The sequence below is a fragment of the Nothobranchius furzeri genome, chromosome 17, assembly GCF_043380555.1.
Source record: "Nothobranchius furzeri strain GRZ-AD chromosome 17, NfurGRZ-RIMD1, whole genome shotgun sequence".
Taxonomy (NCBI): domain Eukaryota; kingdom Metazoa; phylum Chordata; class Actinopteri; order Cyprinodontiformes; family Nothobranchiidae; genus Nothobranchius; species Nothobranchius furzeri.
Window position 1 is genome coordinate 35,563,198 of NC_091757.1, and position 16,190 is coordinate 35,579,387.

The window sequence follows — 16,190 nt, forward strand, 5'->3', positions numbered from 1 at the left end:
CAGCTCCCTGTGACTGAGAAGACAACAGAATTAGAAATTTAAAGATTGGTAAAAACAAATATGATGTTGTTTGGCAAGCAAACTGAAGAAATTAGAATCCAGATCAAAACCGACAATGAAATAAAGAGTAAATGGGGACTATTTCTAGGACACTAGAAAAAAAATTGACAAATAATATTGCTATTATGAAAAAACCCATTGGACCACATGGGACTGAAAGAGAACCGGATAACAATTAAGATACAGAATATATAAAGAAGACACTAACACTAAATGCTGAAATAATGTAATGGATGACTAAGTAAAACAGAACTGGTCCAAGGGAAACAGAACACAATAAATACAAAATATAACTATAACTGGACTAGAAGGCTGGGGGAGGAAACTAAACCATGAGCAAGAATGATACAGAAAATTCATGAACAAGAATTTAATGAATAGGGAGAAAAACAATGAAGGACTGAGAAAGAGGAGTGGTTACAGTAACTGTAGCTGGAGATAAATGTGAGGGCTGAAGGAGTACAGAAAGTCCAGGAAGATGGGGCATGGAAGGGACAAGGAGGACAAGGACACCTAGGAGGAGGGAGAAACGTGGAATGAACAAGATGGACAAGGGACACAGGACATGGCACTAGTTCTGGGGAGACACCTGCAATAACCATTAGAAAACAGTATGTATACTTTAAAGAAGCCATCAGGTTTGTACATAATATTGGGTTCAGTGACCACACTAATTCACTTTTCATAAAATCAAAACTTTAAAATCTTGTTGATATAGTAAACCAACTGCTACTCTTATATAGAGCAAGGAAGAACCAGCAATGTTCAACAACTGTTTAGTAGAGAGGGTGGAAATGATGGTGCACTGTACTTGCATCACGAGTCTCTTTCAAAGAGGTGTGAAGATATGGAATGCATTCAACAATAACTTAGAGTGCTGTTAGTCTAGACTAGTAGTTTAAAAAGCAGTAGAAGATGATTACTTTTAAGGAAAATGTTAAGGAAATGGATGGATAAGATTTATGGTTTCATTCTGTCTGTAGAATGTTGTAATACAAAAGAACAATATAACTTATACACTTGGGATTATGAGGTAAAAATCCAAACAATGATTCATAAATACACTTTAAGTTACATTAAATGCTACTATTACTTCTGTAAATGTATAATACTGTGAATTTTACAAATGTTGATTAAATTGCAGAAAGGTTGAGTATATGAAGTGAAGAGTAGAGAAACAAAAACTTCCCAACTTCAGCTTACTCTTTTTGAATGCTGTTGTTGTAATGTTCTGTAATTCTATAAAAATATAAGAATGTTCTGCTCAAAATAAATAAATAAATAAATAAATAAACAAACTCAACAGATCTATAAATCTTCCCTAACTGACTAACACAGTGACTGGGATTTTTTTTTTCTGGTTTGACTGTAATTAGGAGGCTAAAAGGACTGGAGTATAGTTTCATCTTCTCACCACTGGAGGGCGCCAACTCACCATCCTCGTTCATATTCAAGCATTAAAAACTGAGTTTGTGGTGCTGTAGCTAACTGGGCTTAGCATTTTAACTCCAGACAAAAATCATGTTGAACATTGTTAGAAAAATGCAGTTTAAATTCTGTTTTAGTTCAATAGTTGATATAGCGAGTTCCCCTTTTGCTTATGGCAAAATGCCAGAGTTTTATTTTGAAAGAATATACAGGAAGTATTTCAATGTAGCAATTCCTTTTCTTTCCCTTAATATTTTCTTCTGAAAAAGACTGAAACAATTTTTTTGTCTTGGCTTGACTGTGATTAAGAGGCTAAATTGTTCTCTGCTAAAAGGTTTAACAGAACTGGAGAACATTTTCAATTCTTGCCACTAAGGGGCGCCTACTAACTGCGCTTGTTCATGTTTAAAGAGCAAGTCACCCCCTACAAAAAACGTATTTCACTCCCTCTTCATGTTTGAAAAATGCTACAAATGCTGTTGCCAGACCGAGATGGCGGAGCCGCTAACAAATACACACACACACACACACACACACACACACACACACACACACACACACACACACACACACACACACACACACACACACACACACACACACACACACACACACACACACAGGCTCACAACGGCATTGTGACATAATGAGGACCAGTTTACATCATAGCATACCTCTTAGCCAATAGCGGTGGCAGATTTAAATTCTAATGCAGTGCAGTTGTTACCTGACAACGGCACAACACTGACAGTTTTAGGCAGAAAATTACAATTTTAACTAAAATGCACTAAAGTACAAAACTATTAACTACACCTGTCTGCAGCATGATTAGACACACATTTATATAGTTTATCAGAAAAAAAATAGTTGATTTGGGGGGGGGGGGGGGACTTGCTCTTTAAGCAATAAAGGCGGATCTGTAGCTCGGCTTAGCACTTTTTCTCCATACAACAGTTGTGATGAACACTGTTAGATAAAGACATTTTAACCGTGTATTGCTAAATAATAAAATAAATCTACTGATAGAGCGAGTTCTCCTGTTGCTAATGGCAAAATGCCACAAACGCTTTATTTTGAAAAAAGTGTTTCTGCTAACTAGTAACCATAAATTCCTTATTCTCCTTAATAATATTCCTTAGAAGACAAAACAAAAATTAAGATTTTATTTCTGGCTAACTGTGATTAGGAGGTTAAAATGCTCTTTGGTAAAGGTTTAGAACTGGAGGACAGTTTCAACTTGTCGGCACTAGAGGGCTCCAACCCACCGTCCTCGTTCGTATTCAAGCATTAAATACAGAGTTTATGGCGCTGAAGTTAGGGCTTAGCATTTGACTCCAAACAACAATAATGTTGAACACTGTTCAATTATTACAGTTAAAATTGTGCTTTAGCCTAATAATTTAGCTTCCTTGTTGCTAAATTGCTAAACGCCCGGGAACTAGAGGACAGTTTCAACTTTTCGCCACTGGAGGACGCCAACTCACAGTGCCTTCATGTTTTAGAAATAAAAACGCTTGGCTCTGAAGCTAGTGTAACCCAGAAGCTAGAACCTTAATGAGGTATTAACTAATTGGCTTACTAATATGATCCATCCTCAATTTAGATAAAATATAAAATATAAATTAAGGAAATTAACAATACTAATTAATAGATATCTAATTAACTAATAGATAATTTCATAATGAATTATTGGAAGGGTGAATAACTAAAATAACGAGTTTAATATTAAACATCGGTTAAAACAAGAATCTTGAACATCCCTAACAGAAACAGAAGAGGAAAGCTGTATACTATTGGTCCAGGTGGGAATCTGAAATTTCATTGGCTGAGAGAAATAAGTCCCGCCTCCGCGAAATAAAACCGTGCGACGCAGCTGAGCGAGAGGAGAGACAAACGGCTGTGCAGCACGCAGATACAGAAAGCAAAGACTGAGCGGTTAGAGAGAGAGAGAGAGAGAAAAAAAAACAACGGTCGAGGCCGTGAAGAACCCTGATTTGGGTGCCGCATAGATAGAGGGAGAGGCGGACTTGACTCCTTCTAATAAGAGCTAGGAACTTGGAACCAACGCGGTGAGTAAAGAAAAAAGAAGAGAAAAAGCTAACGATGCAACTTAAAAAAAAAAAGGAAACTTAAATAGCTTATCAAATTAATTCCATTCTTATAGATTTGTGTGGAGACGACAGAGTGAACCAATCCTCTGTAGGAGGGAACCGTTGGAGCGCGTTGGTGAGTGAATGAGATTAAATTCAGTAAATTATTAAATTCAAAAAGCTAATTACAGCAACCGAGGTGACAGCAGTGGGCTGCTAGACGTTAGATCCCAGGAGTTAACATCTCAAACTACCAGTTAACGGTGGTAGGGCATATAGGAGTTAACGGCTCAAACCGCCAGTTAACGGCGGTAGGGCATATGGGATTCCCAGGAGTTAACGGCTCAAACCGCCAGTTAATGGTGGTACGGCCTAGATGTACAAGGTCCTCAGGGGCGTTATAGCTAACGCCATAGAATTAGCAATGCGTCCCTTAACCAAACATTTAATAATAAAAAAATAGATAAATAAAAATAAATAAAAGCTAACTGATTAGGGAGGAATTATTTTACAAAGGTGGACCAAAGGACCAGAATTTATATTTTGTTGAATTTTGTTATAGAACATTTTATTTATTTATTTATTTATTTATTTATTTATTTATTGTGTTACAGATATACAAGGTGTCACAATGCTGTATAGAAACACAACTAAATGTATCCTTGTTGTCATGAATGTATTTCTTGTTGAATAGTGTAGAGTAATAGAATCTAACTGAGCCTATTGAGCTGAACAATTGTTGTCATATGTAATTATATTTCCAGAGCTACTGAGAATTATTTTAATAGACAATCAAATTGATGTTATGTTAGTTGAACTGTGAACCCAAACATGATTGGCTATGCCAATAGAGTGAAGCATTTGTTTAAGTCTGTAAGACTTTATGCTGTGATGTGACGAGAAGGGTCGATGCCAACTCGCTAACAGTCCTGTTGTTTACAGGCTGGGTTTTTTTTTTCCTTGGGTTTGATCCCGACTCCTATGATCACTCACTTGGAACGAGAACTGGATTTCTTCCTGACGAGGGAGATGGCGAGCCTTAACCACTGAACGAACCAGGACATCTCAAGTAACTGAAGAGCAGACTGCTCTCTTCTGTGAACAATCTCAACGGTGTGGTAGGAAAAAATCGCACCACCGGACTTTGACTTTCACCCCAAGCGTGGGGATTTGACTTGACGCCGGCTGACTTGTGACTCATATGATCAAATCTCATACCGACCATTTTACTATTGTCGATTGTTTTCATCTGTTTTTGTGTGTTATCTTTATGTGTTATATTTCCCATTATTATTAAAATTTAGTATATAAACCGTTTCATGCTATACCCGTGACTCCAGTCATTCTTAAACAACCTCCAATTCTCCCCGAACCTAATTATTGGCCCATTTGTTTATTTTTTCTTTTAATTATCTTATTGTATCCTGTAATCCGGTTACATAAAACTTGGCGAGCCAGCCAGGAGAATTGTAGAGTTGTTACCTTAGCTAACCATTGACTGACATCATAAGAGTGCCTGGAGGTCACAGTGGTTTGCCATTTTGGCATTATTGGTACTTTTGAGTGTTTTAAAATGGAAGTTGTGAAAACAGAAAAGGTCAAAGTTTCAAATGCTGTTTTAATCAGTGGGTTAACTGATACAGACCTTGATAACGAAGTCTTTGGGTTTATGGAAGGATTCGGACCAGTTAACAGGCGCATTAAGTTACCAAACTGTGATCAGATTATTGTGGAGTTTCAACATGAAGCCACTGTTAAGGAATTAAAGAAACAATGTTTACCCTATGACAAACCTTGTACTAGGAACCCAGATGTTTTCTTCCATATTCAAGACCTAGCCAGCGCGTACAGTCTAGAAACTAGCACATCTGCCACTGATGCCTATCTGTCAGAGCTCAGGGACATAGCTGCGCGTAGCAATCAATCATTTAAAGACCTTCTAATGGAGGAACTGGCAAAAATTGGGGAATCTTTAGGAAGGGATACCCATGCATCTGAACCAGTCACTGAACTAGAGCCAATGCTCCATAGTGACCAAGTTACATATTCCCTGCCTTTAACACCAGAAGTTAACTATATGAACAACTCAAAGGACAATTGTCCACCTACAGAGACTGGAAAACAAAACCCTTGCATTCCACCAAATCTTTTAAACACACCTGAGGTTCAGCGAGTTATTGTGGAACACATTGTTAAAAGCAGTGAGGTTATCCCTCCGCCTACTTCACAATACAGACTAAAACCGTTCTCAGGGCGAGTTCCACACCCTTCTTTTGAAACTGACTATGATACTTGGCGTAGTAGTGTAGTGTTATGCATAAATGATCCTTCACTCACCAAGTCCCAAATTGTACGAAGAATCGTGGAGAGTCTGTCAGCCCCAGCAGCGAGCATCGTTAAAGCTCTTAGTCCAAAATCCGACCCGGAAACGTACCTTGAACATCTCGATTCAGCTTACGCAGCTGTCGAAGACGGCGACGAGCTCTTTGCTCGCTTCTTAAACACAAACCAGGACAGTGGTGAAAAACCTTCCGATTACTTTCAGAGGTTATACACCTTGTTAAACCTAGTTATTCAGAGGAATGGAATTTCCTCCAGTGACGCCGACCAGCAGCTGCTCAAGCAGTTTTGCAGAGGCTGTTGGGACAGCTCGCTGATTTCAAACCTGCAACTCGAACAAAAGAAAGACAACCCGCCTCATTTTACAGCACTTCTCCTCAAACTGCGCACTGAAGAAGACAAACAGGCTACTAAAGCAGCACGCATGAAACAACACTTAGGGGCACAACGAACTAGAGTGTATTCAAATGTGCAAACAACATGCTCTCAGAGTAAAAACACTTGTGAACTGGAAATAGATGATAACTGTGATGACTTACGCAAACAAATCGCTGAGCTCAGGAGCCAAATTGCACAGCTTAAGGTTAACAACACAGATAAAAAGGCAAAGAAAACTCAAAAAGAGTCAAAACCCCGTGTGGGGACTAAAATTCCAGATGAGCCCAAACAGATTCAGCAGATAACAGCAGTGGTGCCCAGACCAAAGCCTGGATACTGTTTTAAGTGCGGAGAAGATGGGCACATAGCTTCTAGCTGTAGCAACGAGCCAAATCCAGCACTAGTTGCAACTAAAAGACTTGCTCTTAGACAGAAGCAGCGCGAGTGGGAGATGTCAAAGCCAATTGCTCAGTCTCCTCCTTTAAACCGGTAGAAGCTCCTATCGTGGGACAGATAGGTGCTAAAGTAGAACCAAGTCCCTCTAAGGAAAGGACAGAGAGACTTTTTTGCAAGCCAGTTCATGCTCATTCAGTGCCAAAACTTCCCAAAAGATTAGTGGGTGGGCGATGCACAGCTACAGTCTCAGTTAACAGTGTTGAATGTAATTGTTTACTGGATTCAGGGTCCCAGGTAACCACCATTGCCAATTCTTTTTACCAAGAACACTTACCTGACCTCTCAATTAAACCCATCAGTAGTCTGTTAGAAGTCGAGGGCGCAAACGGTCAAGCAGTTCCTTATTTAGGATACATAGAGATAAGTGTCACATTTCCAAAAGAGCTCGATCAGTCTGGACTTGAGTTACCTACCCTTGCGTTAGTGGTTCCGGATATAAGCTCAAACTCTGATACACCACTACTCATTGGCACAAACACACTCGATCCTTTGTATGAGCAATTGTCTGCCAATAACTTACCTGATTCCAAGGCACTCTCTTATGGGTACCAACACGTGCTAAAAGCCTTAGCAGTCAGAAAAAAACAAAGCAAAGATGGACGAGTTGGTGTGGTGAAGCTTCGAGGGAGAACCCAAGAAGTTCTCCCTGCAAATAAAAAACTGTTACTAGAAGGGTTTATGCAACCCAGCCAAAACAAGCATGAGCCTTATGCACTCATTGAACAACCCACCAATGGTTCTCTACCAGGGGGTATAATTGTAGACTGTTGCCTCATTTCCTTACCTTCACATGGTCCATACAAAGTACCTGTTGTACTAAGAAACGAAACTAACCATGACATCACATTACCCACTAACTGTGTGATCGCTGAGTTAGTTAAAGCCGATCGTGTTATGCCATATCCAGAACCTGACAAAAGTGATCAGAAAGTACTTGCGGCGTGTTGTCACGGTTTGCCTCTGCAGTAACCCATTTGCAGGAATAAAGATCCTTTATCCAGAGTTCAAAAAGATTTAATAAACAAAACTTCCTCCACTGACTGTGGGAACCAAAAACCAAAACCAAACTCAATCCATACATGTACAACTCAGCAAAGACAACTCCACACTGATGACTGGCAGCAGTGGCCTGAAATAGGGTGAGGGGCAATCAAGATGATGTGGTTCAGCTGCAGCACTCCAGGAGGCTCACAGGGAAGGGGAGGATTCCTGAGAGGAGCTGCAGCTGACCTGAACAAAAACAACAGAGAAAAAGTTAAACACAAGCACAAAAAGGGGCGAATCATAACATAACCCCCCTCACAAAGTCCGGCTCCCAGACGGACGTCTCGGCTGGGTGGGGTGTTCCCGGTGAAACTGATCGATCAGATCACGGCTGAGGATGTGGCGTTCTGGGACCCATTGCCTGTCCGCCGGGCCATAACCCACCCAGTCCACGAGGTATTGGACGCCCCTGCCCACTCTCCTCGAGGCCAAGAGCTTATTCACGCTGTAGACAGGTCCGCCATCCACAATGCGGGGAGCTGGAGGGACCGCAGGTGGCGTCTGCAGGGGACAGAGTCTCTCAGGCTTCAGCTTGCTCACATGGAACACAGGGTGGACTCTCAGTGCCCGAGGGAGCTCCAACCTGACGGCTACTGGGTTGATGACCTTGGTGATGGGGAAGGGTCCGATGAATCGGGGCTGCATCTTCCTGGCACCCCCCTTCAGTGGCAGATCAGCCGAAGAGAGCCAAACCCTGTCACCCACCTTGTACTCCGGAGCAGCAGACCTCCGGCGGTTAGCCACGGAGGTGAACCGTTCCTGGTTCCGAACCAGTCGGGAACGGTACTCAGTCCATGTACGACGGCAGCGCCTCACGAATGCTGCAGGACCGGAGGTGGAAGCCGACCTCTCCTGATGGGGGAAGAGAGGTGGTTGGTACCCGTAGGCAGCCTGGAAGGGGGAGAAGCCAGTAGAATTAACCAGGGTGTTGTGCGAATACTCAGCCCAGGGGAGTTGAGAGGACCAAGTCTGGGGGTTCTTCAGGCACATAGCACGCAGGGTGGTCTCCAGATCCTGGTTAAAGCGCTCTACTTGACCATTTGTCTGAGGGTGGAAACCAGAGCTCAGACTGACCGTTATTCCAAGGAGTCTGCAGAACTCCTTCCAAAAAGCTGCAACAAACTGGGGTCCTCGATCCGAGGTGATGTTCTCCGGAAGTCCGTGCAGCCGAAAAACATGCCGCACCACCACCTCCGCCAGTTGCTGAGCCGATGGCAATCTCTGCAGGGGTATAGCATGCACCATCTTTGAAAACCTGTCCACTACAGTCAGGATCACAGTCTTACCCTTAGAGTTGGGTAGTCCAGTGATGAAGTCCATTGCAATGTGGGACCAAGGTCTGGAGGGAACAGGTAGAGGTTGCAGGAGTCCAGCCGGAGGAGTTCTGGGTGACTTGACGCTGGCACACACTGGGCAAGAGGAGACAAAAGCTCGAACGTCAGACGACACCGTAGGCCACCAGAACCGCTGCGCTACCAGGAAGGCAGTCCTGGTTACCCCAGGATGGCAGGCCAGGCGTGATGAATGCCCCCATTTCAACACCGCCGGGCGAAAACCTGGGGGAACAAACAAACAGTGCGGGGGGCATCCAGACGGAATGGTAGTGGGGTCTCGGACTGCAGCATTGATTCTGCGCTCCAAGGACCAACGAGAGACCCCAAGGACCAAGTTGGGCGGCACGATGAACGTGGACTCTGACTCCAAAGCCTCACCTTCCTGCTGGTACTGGCGGGACAGGGCATCAGGTTTAATGTTCTTACTGCCCGGACGGAAGGAGAGGTTGAAGTTAAACCTGTCAAAAAACAGAGCCCACCGTGCTTGGCGGGGGTTAAGGCGCTTGGCAGTCCGTACATACTCCAAGTTCTTATGGTCGGTCCACACCAAAAACGGCTGCTCAGCACCCTCCAACCAGTGGCGCCATTCTTCGAGTGCTAGCTTAACAGCTAGCAACTCTCTGTTCCCTATGTCGTAATTTCTCTCTGCAGGAGTGAGCTTGCAGGAGAAATACGCGCAGGGATGTACTTTATTATCAGACGCTCTCTGTGACAGCACAGCACCCACCCCTGACTCAGACGCATCAACCTCCACAATGAATTGCTTGGAGGTGTCAGGCTGGGTCAGGATAGGGGCCGCAGAGAACCGTCTTTTGAGCTCGGCAAAGGCCATGTCGGCAGCAGTGTCCCAGACAAAACGTACCTTAGCCGAGGTGAGTCTGTGGAGGGGTGCAGCCACGCCACTGAAACCTCTGATGAAGCGCCTGTAGAAGTTGGCGAACCCCAGGAAGCGTTGAAGCTGCTTCCGACCAGTAGGTGTAGGCCACTCGAGAACCGCTTTGACCTTGTCACTGTCCATCTGTACCTCTCCAGGCGTGATCACATGCCCCAAGAACTTAGTCTTGGTGGTGTGAAACTCACACTTTCAGCCTTACAGAAGAGCTGGTTCTCAAGTAGGCGCTGCAGAACGGCCCTGACGTGCTGCACATGTGTTTTACGGTCTGGGGAGAAAATTAAAATGTCATCCAGATAGACGTACACAAATCTGTTAATCATGTCCTTCAACACATCATTAATAAAACACTGAAACACAGCTGGTGCGTTTGTCAGTCCAAAAGGCATCACCAGGTATTCAAAATGGCCGCACGGGGTGTTGAAGGCAGTTTTCCACTCATCCCCCTCCCGTATGCGCACCAGATGATAAGCGTTCCGTAGATCCAGCTTAGTGAACACCCGAGCCCCTCTAATCTGGTCAAAGGCAGACTGCAAGAGAGGCAGGGGGTAAGTGTTACGAACCGTGACGCTATTCAGACCCCTGTAGTCAATACACGGCCGTAAACCCCCATCCTTCTTGCCCACAAAGAAAAACCCTGCCCCCGCAGGTGATGAGGATGGCCGAATAATGCCTGCCTGTAAGCCCTCCTGAATGTATTCCTCCATGGCTGTTGTCTCAGGGATGGACAGAGGATAGAGACGGCCTTTAGGAGGTTGAGCACCAGGAAGGAGGTCCACAGCACAGTCGTAAGGACGGTGAGGGGGCAGGTTCTTAGCACGAACCTTACTGAACACCGCAGCCAAGTCTGTATATTCGGGGGGAACATTACTGATGTCAGGTGGTTCCAAGGGAGGCTGGCTAGAAACAGGGCGAACAGGAGCAGCAGACAAACAGTTCAATAAACAAAAAGGACTCCACGTCAACACGCGGCCAGAAACCCAGTCAATATGGGGACAGTGTTTGCTTAGCCAGGGGTAACCCAGGATCACAGGAGGCACTAAAGAGTCAACCACAAAAAAACACATCCGCTCTGTGTGGTTCCCAGAGACCGTCACAGTGACAGGAACAGTGCGTGCAGTCACCTTGTGGATAAGGGAACCGTTTACAGCATGGATGGGCAATGCAGGAAACACCTCCTCGACTGGAATCAAAAGTTCGCTTACCACTGCCTGGGACATCAGATCCCCATCAGAGCCGGAGTCAATAAGGGTGTCATATTCACCGTGTTTCGTCCCATATGTCAACCGCACACTGGTGGGCGGTCGTGAGGGCGGAGAAAAGGATGACACCCGACCCGCTAGCTGCATGGGCTCCGAGGGCGGGGCGTCACTGCCCAGGTGAGAAACACTCACAGAAATCGGGTGAGGACGAGGTGAAGAAGTCAGTGGGCGGAGCTCATCATGAAGGCGCTCCATCCTCCGCCGATCGATGCGTACAGCCAGATCGATAAGATCCTCCAGCTCCTCAGGAACCTCCCTCGCGGCTAGCTCGTCCTTGAGCTCGCTGGAGAGCCCCTGAAGGAAGACGTCGACCAGTGCATCATCAGGCCAGCGGGAGCTTGCCGCCAGCGTCCGGAACTGTACTGCATAGGACGCCACGCTGTCGTCTCCTTGTTTGAGCCGGAGCAGCTCAGAAGCAGCCGCGCGGTGCGGTGTTGAGGGATCAAACACCACGAGGAGTTGAGTGGAAAAGGCCCGGAAGGAACGAACCACCTCCGCTCCACGATCCCACTCAGCCAGCCCCCACCTCTTGGCTCTGCCCGTCAGGAAACTCAAGGCAAAAGCCACCTTGCTCTGCTCCGAGGGGAATTCGCTTGGATTAAAGTCAAAATGGAGCCGGCAGGAGGTGAGGAATGGTCGACAATCCTCTGCGGTACCAGAAAAAGTTTCAGGACGACCCAAACGAACCTGTCGAGGGGGAGCAGGCGCTTGCTCCAGTCTGGCTACACGTCCATGCAACTGCTGCAACCCTGACATGCAGCTGCGGAGCTCCTGGGTCAGAACAGGAAGGCTGGCTTCTCCTGCAGCACCCTCACCAGAGGCAGGTAAGGAAGGGTCTTGTCTCTGGGTTCTTCCTGCTGGGTCAGACATCTTGGTGGAGTTGTAATGTCACGGTTTGCCTCTGCAGTAACCCATTTGCAGGAATAAAGATCCTTTATCCAGAGTTCAAAAAGATTTAATAAACAAAACTTCCTCCACTGACTGTGGGAACCAAAAACCAAAACCAAACTCAATCCATACATGTACAACTCAGCAAAGACAACTCCACACTGATGACTGGCAGCAGTGGCCTGAAATAGGGTGAGGGGCAATCAAGATGATGTGGTTCAGCTGCAGCACTCCAGGAGGCTCACAGGGAAGGGGAGGATTCCTGAGAGGAGCTGCAGCTGACCTGAACAAAAACAACAGAGAAAAAGTTAAACACAAGCACAAAAAGGGGCGAATCATAACACGTGTAGTTCGCAGCAACAGACTTCACCTTCAAACCCTCCTCTCAGTTTTGACTTCGGTACTTCGCCCTTGTCCGAAGAATGGAAAGGGAGGATCACCAACAAACTTAACACTTACTCCGATGTGTTTTCGCACCACGATCTTGATTTTGGTCATACACAACAGATAAGACATCACATCAACTTAAAAGACGAGACCCCATTCAAACAGAAATCTCGGCCGATCCATCCACATGATTATGAAGCCGTGAGAAAACATTTGGAAGCCCTCTTGGAAACCGGTATAATAAGAGAGTCGGCGTCTCCATTTGCCTCACCAATAGTGGTAGTTCGGAAAAAGAATGGTGAGGTACGTCTATGTATAGACTATAGAAAGCTTAATCTGCAAACCATTCGCGACGCATATGCCCTGCCTAACTTGGAGGAGTCCTTTTCTGCTCTCGCTGGATCACAGTGGTTTTCTGTGATGGACCTCAAGTCAGGTTACTATCAAATAGAGATGTGTGAAAAGGATAAACCTAAAACTGCTTTTGTTTGCCCGTTTGGGTTTTATGAATTTAACCGTATGCCACAAGGAATAACAAATGCTCCAAGCACTTTCCAACGGGTTATGGAAAAGTGTATGAAGGACATTAATCTGAAGGAAGTGTTAGTTTTCCTAGACGACTTGATCGTCTTTTCCAACTCCTTGGAAGAACACGAAACCAGACTTTCTCACGTTCTTGAACGGCTTAGAGAATACGGACTCAAGCTATCACCAGATAAGTGTCGTTTTTTCCAGACATCTGTGCGTTATCTTGGACATATAGTATCTCGAGATGGCATAAAAACCGATCCAGATAAGGTGGAAGCACTCAAAACATGGCCGAAGCCTCAGACTTTGAAGGAACTCCAATCTTTCTTAGGATTTACCGGTTATTACCGACGCTTCGTTAAAGATTACTCAAATATTGTCAAGCCACTAACATCTCTCACGGCTGGTTATCCACCCAAACGGAAAAACTTTAAAACACCACCATGTAGATCAAAGTACTTGAACCCCAAAGAACCCTTTGGGAATCGTTGGAGCCAAGACTGTGAGAAGTCCTTTCAAACTATTATTGAAAAACTTACCACTTCGCCAGTTCTTGGCTACGCTGACGCAAAACTCCCATATCTAGTACACACAGATGCTAGTACGACCGGACTCGGTGCAGCGCTATACCAAGTGCAAAACGGTGTCACACAGGTAATCGCTTATGCAAGTCGCGGTTTAAGCTCTAGTGAAACTAGGTACCCTGCGCACAAGTTGGAGTTTCTAGCCTTAAAGTGGGCCATAACAGATAAGTTTCATGACTATTTGTATGGGAACACATTCACTGTCATTACTGATAATAATCCGTTAACTTACCTCTTAACAACGGCAAAACTCGATGCAACGAGCTATCGTTGGCTAGCTGCGTTGTCCACCTATAATTTTGACATCAGATACCGTGCAGGTACACAGAACGTTGACGCGGATGGCCTGTCTAGGAGGCTGCATGATAAACCTGAAGACAACTCAAAATTCACTGAGGAATGCCAACGACTAGATGAGTTCCGATCTCATCTTTTATCCTCTGTCAAAGAAGTCGAGCTTCAACTTCAAGCCGAAGCAGTGAAGGCAACATGCCAAAAGCACATGGTCTTGGATGAGACTGATTCTCCTTGTGGTTTAGTTCAGTCACTTGCCATGTCTGCAGCGGCCATTCCAGACCTATTCCAGTTGGAAGACAATAGTGACAGTTTCTTTGCTGTGCCCAAGTATAACCATGCTGACCTTGTCTCCTTGCAGAGGAAAGATCCAACCATTGGCCGAGTCATTCAGCTGCTTATGACTGACAATAAACCGCCAACTGATACTATTGCAGAACCCCCGGTGGTTCTTAACCTTTTGAGAGAGTGGAAACGGTTTGAGTTTCAAAATGATTTACTGTACCGGAGACGCCAATTAGGACCAGAGACATCATTGCAGTTAGTCTTGCCTGATTCATTACGTTCAACAGTCATGCAAAGCCTACATGATGATATGGGGCATCTTGGGGTTGAACGTACGACAGATCTCATTCGGTCCCGTTTTTACTGGCCAAGAATGGCTAGTGATATCGAAATCAAAGTTAAAACTTGCGAAAGATGTATCCGTCGGAAGGCCCTCCCTGACAAAGCTGCTCCAATGGTGAGTATTACCACCACCAGACCTATGGAGTTAGTTTGCATGGATTTTCTCTCCATAGAACCAGACAGTAAGAACACTAAAGATGTCTTAGTGATTACAGACCATTTTACAAAGTATGCAGTGTCCATCCCAACCAAAGATCAGAAAGCCACCACCGTCGCGAAGAACCTGTGGGAACATTTTTTAGTCCACTACGGGTTTCCTGAGCGTCTTCATAGTGATCAGGGACGGGATTTCGAATCACGTACAATCAAGGAACTTTGTTCTTTACTTGGTATCCGTAAAGTCAGAACGAGCCCTTATCACCCTCGTGGCAACCCCGTTGAACGGTACAATCGTACATTACTCAGCATGTTGGGAACTTTACAAGCCACTGAGAAACATCACTGGCGCGATTTTGTAAAACCACTTACTCACTCGTACAATTGTACAAAAAATGACGTGACGGGATACTCTCCCTACGAGCTAATGTTCGGTAGGCAGCCTCGGTTGCCTATAGATATTGCCTTTGGGTTACCGCATTTGAACAAGCCCTCTATAACTCATTCTCAGTATGTTAAAGAACTGAAGAGTCATCTGGAACAGAGTTATGACATTGTCATAAAAAACTCTCAAAAAACAGCGAGGAAGAACAAAGAACGGTTCGACAGAAACATTCGTGAGTCCACACTAGGTGTGGGAGATCGTGTTTTAGTCCGAAATCTTCGCTTAAGAGAAAAGCATAAATTAGCAGACAAATGGGAGCAAACAGTGTATATAGTTCTCAAACAGATGGAAAACTTGCCAGTATACACTGTAAAACCAGAGAACGGAGAAGGACCCAACAGAACACTCCACAGAGATCTTTTACTGCCTTGTGGTTTTCTCTCTTCATTAGAAAATGAAACAGAACGCGTTACGAAACCTAGCAGACCTCATACAAGACAGAGTTCAGCCTTAGAACTTGACCCAGATGAGCCACTTGACGAAGAGGTAGATGAGTTTTATTACTCTGATCTTCCACAAGTGCTAAACCGACCATCCTATCAAATAGCGGTCACCTTGCCAAATAGGGAACTCATAGCAGATTCAGGACCGGTAAATAATATTCAACAACAAAACACACTATCCTTACACACAGGGGATCGCAAGGAACCAACCTTAGCTGGTAATGAAAATGCTGAATTGTCCTTACTTGACAAAGGCATCAACACCGAAACATTCTTACCTGACAGAATGAGTGAAACTGCGACATTCTTACCTGAAAGAGTGAAAGAAGCAGCAACATACTTACCTGAAAAAACGAAAAAAAACGAAGTATACTTACCTGACGTAGAAACGGGGGATGAAACTAACACAAACCTACCTCAATTGGATGGTGTCCTAAAGTCGCAGCAACGTGATGTAAGTTTTGAACCCATCATACACGATCAGACACATACATCTGAAAAGACCAAAGTCTTAGAGAATAGCTCATCAGCTCTGTCGGAAACAGAGAGCTCAC

At 44.7% G+C, this 16,190-nt stretch overlaps 1 protein-coding gene across 1 annotated transcript; it reads left to right on the top strand.

Moving 5' to 3' along the window:
• The first annotated feature begins 3,027 nt into the window (after positions 1-3,027).
• LOC139063759 (zinc finger CCHC domain-containing protein 12-like) lies at positions 3,028-7,440 on the top strand. The gene is made up of 2 exons (XM_070546539.1): positions 3,028-3,557; positions 3,653-7,440. Exon 2 carries the CDS (start codon positions 5,152-5,154, stop codon positions 6,787-6,789), a length of 1,638 nt encoding a protein of 545 aa, XP_070402640.1. The 5' UTR covers positions 3,028-3,557; positions 3,653-5,151; the 3' UTR covers positions 6,790-7,440.
• The last annotated feature ends 8,750 nt before the right edge of the window (positions 7,441-16,190 follow it).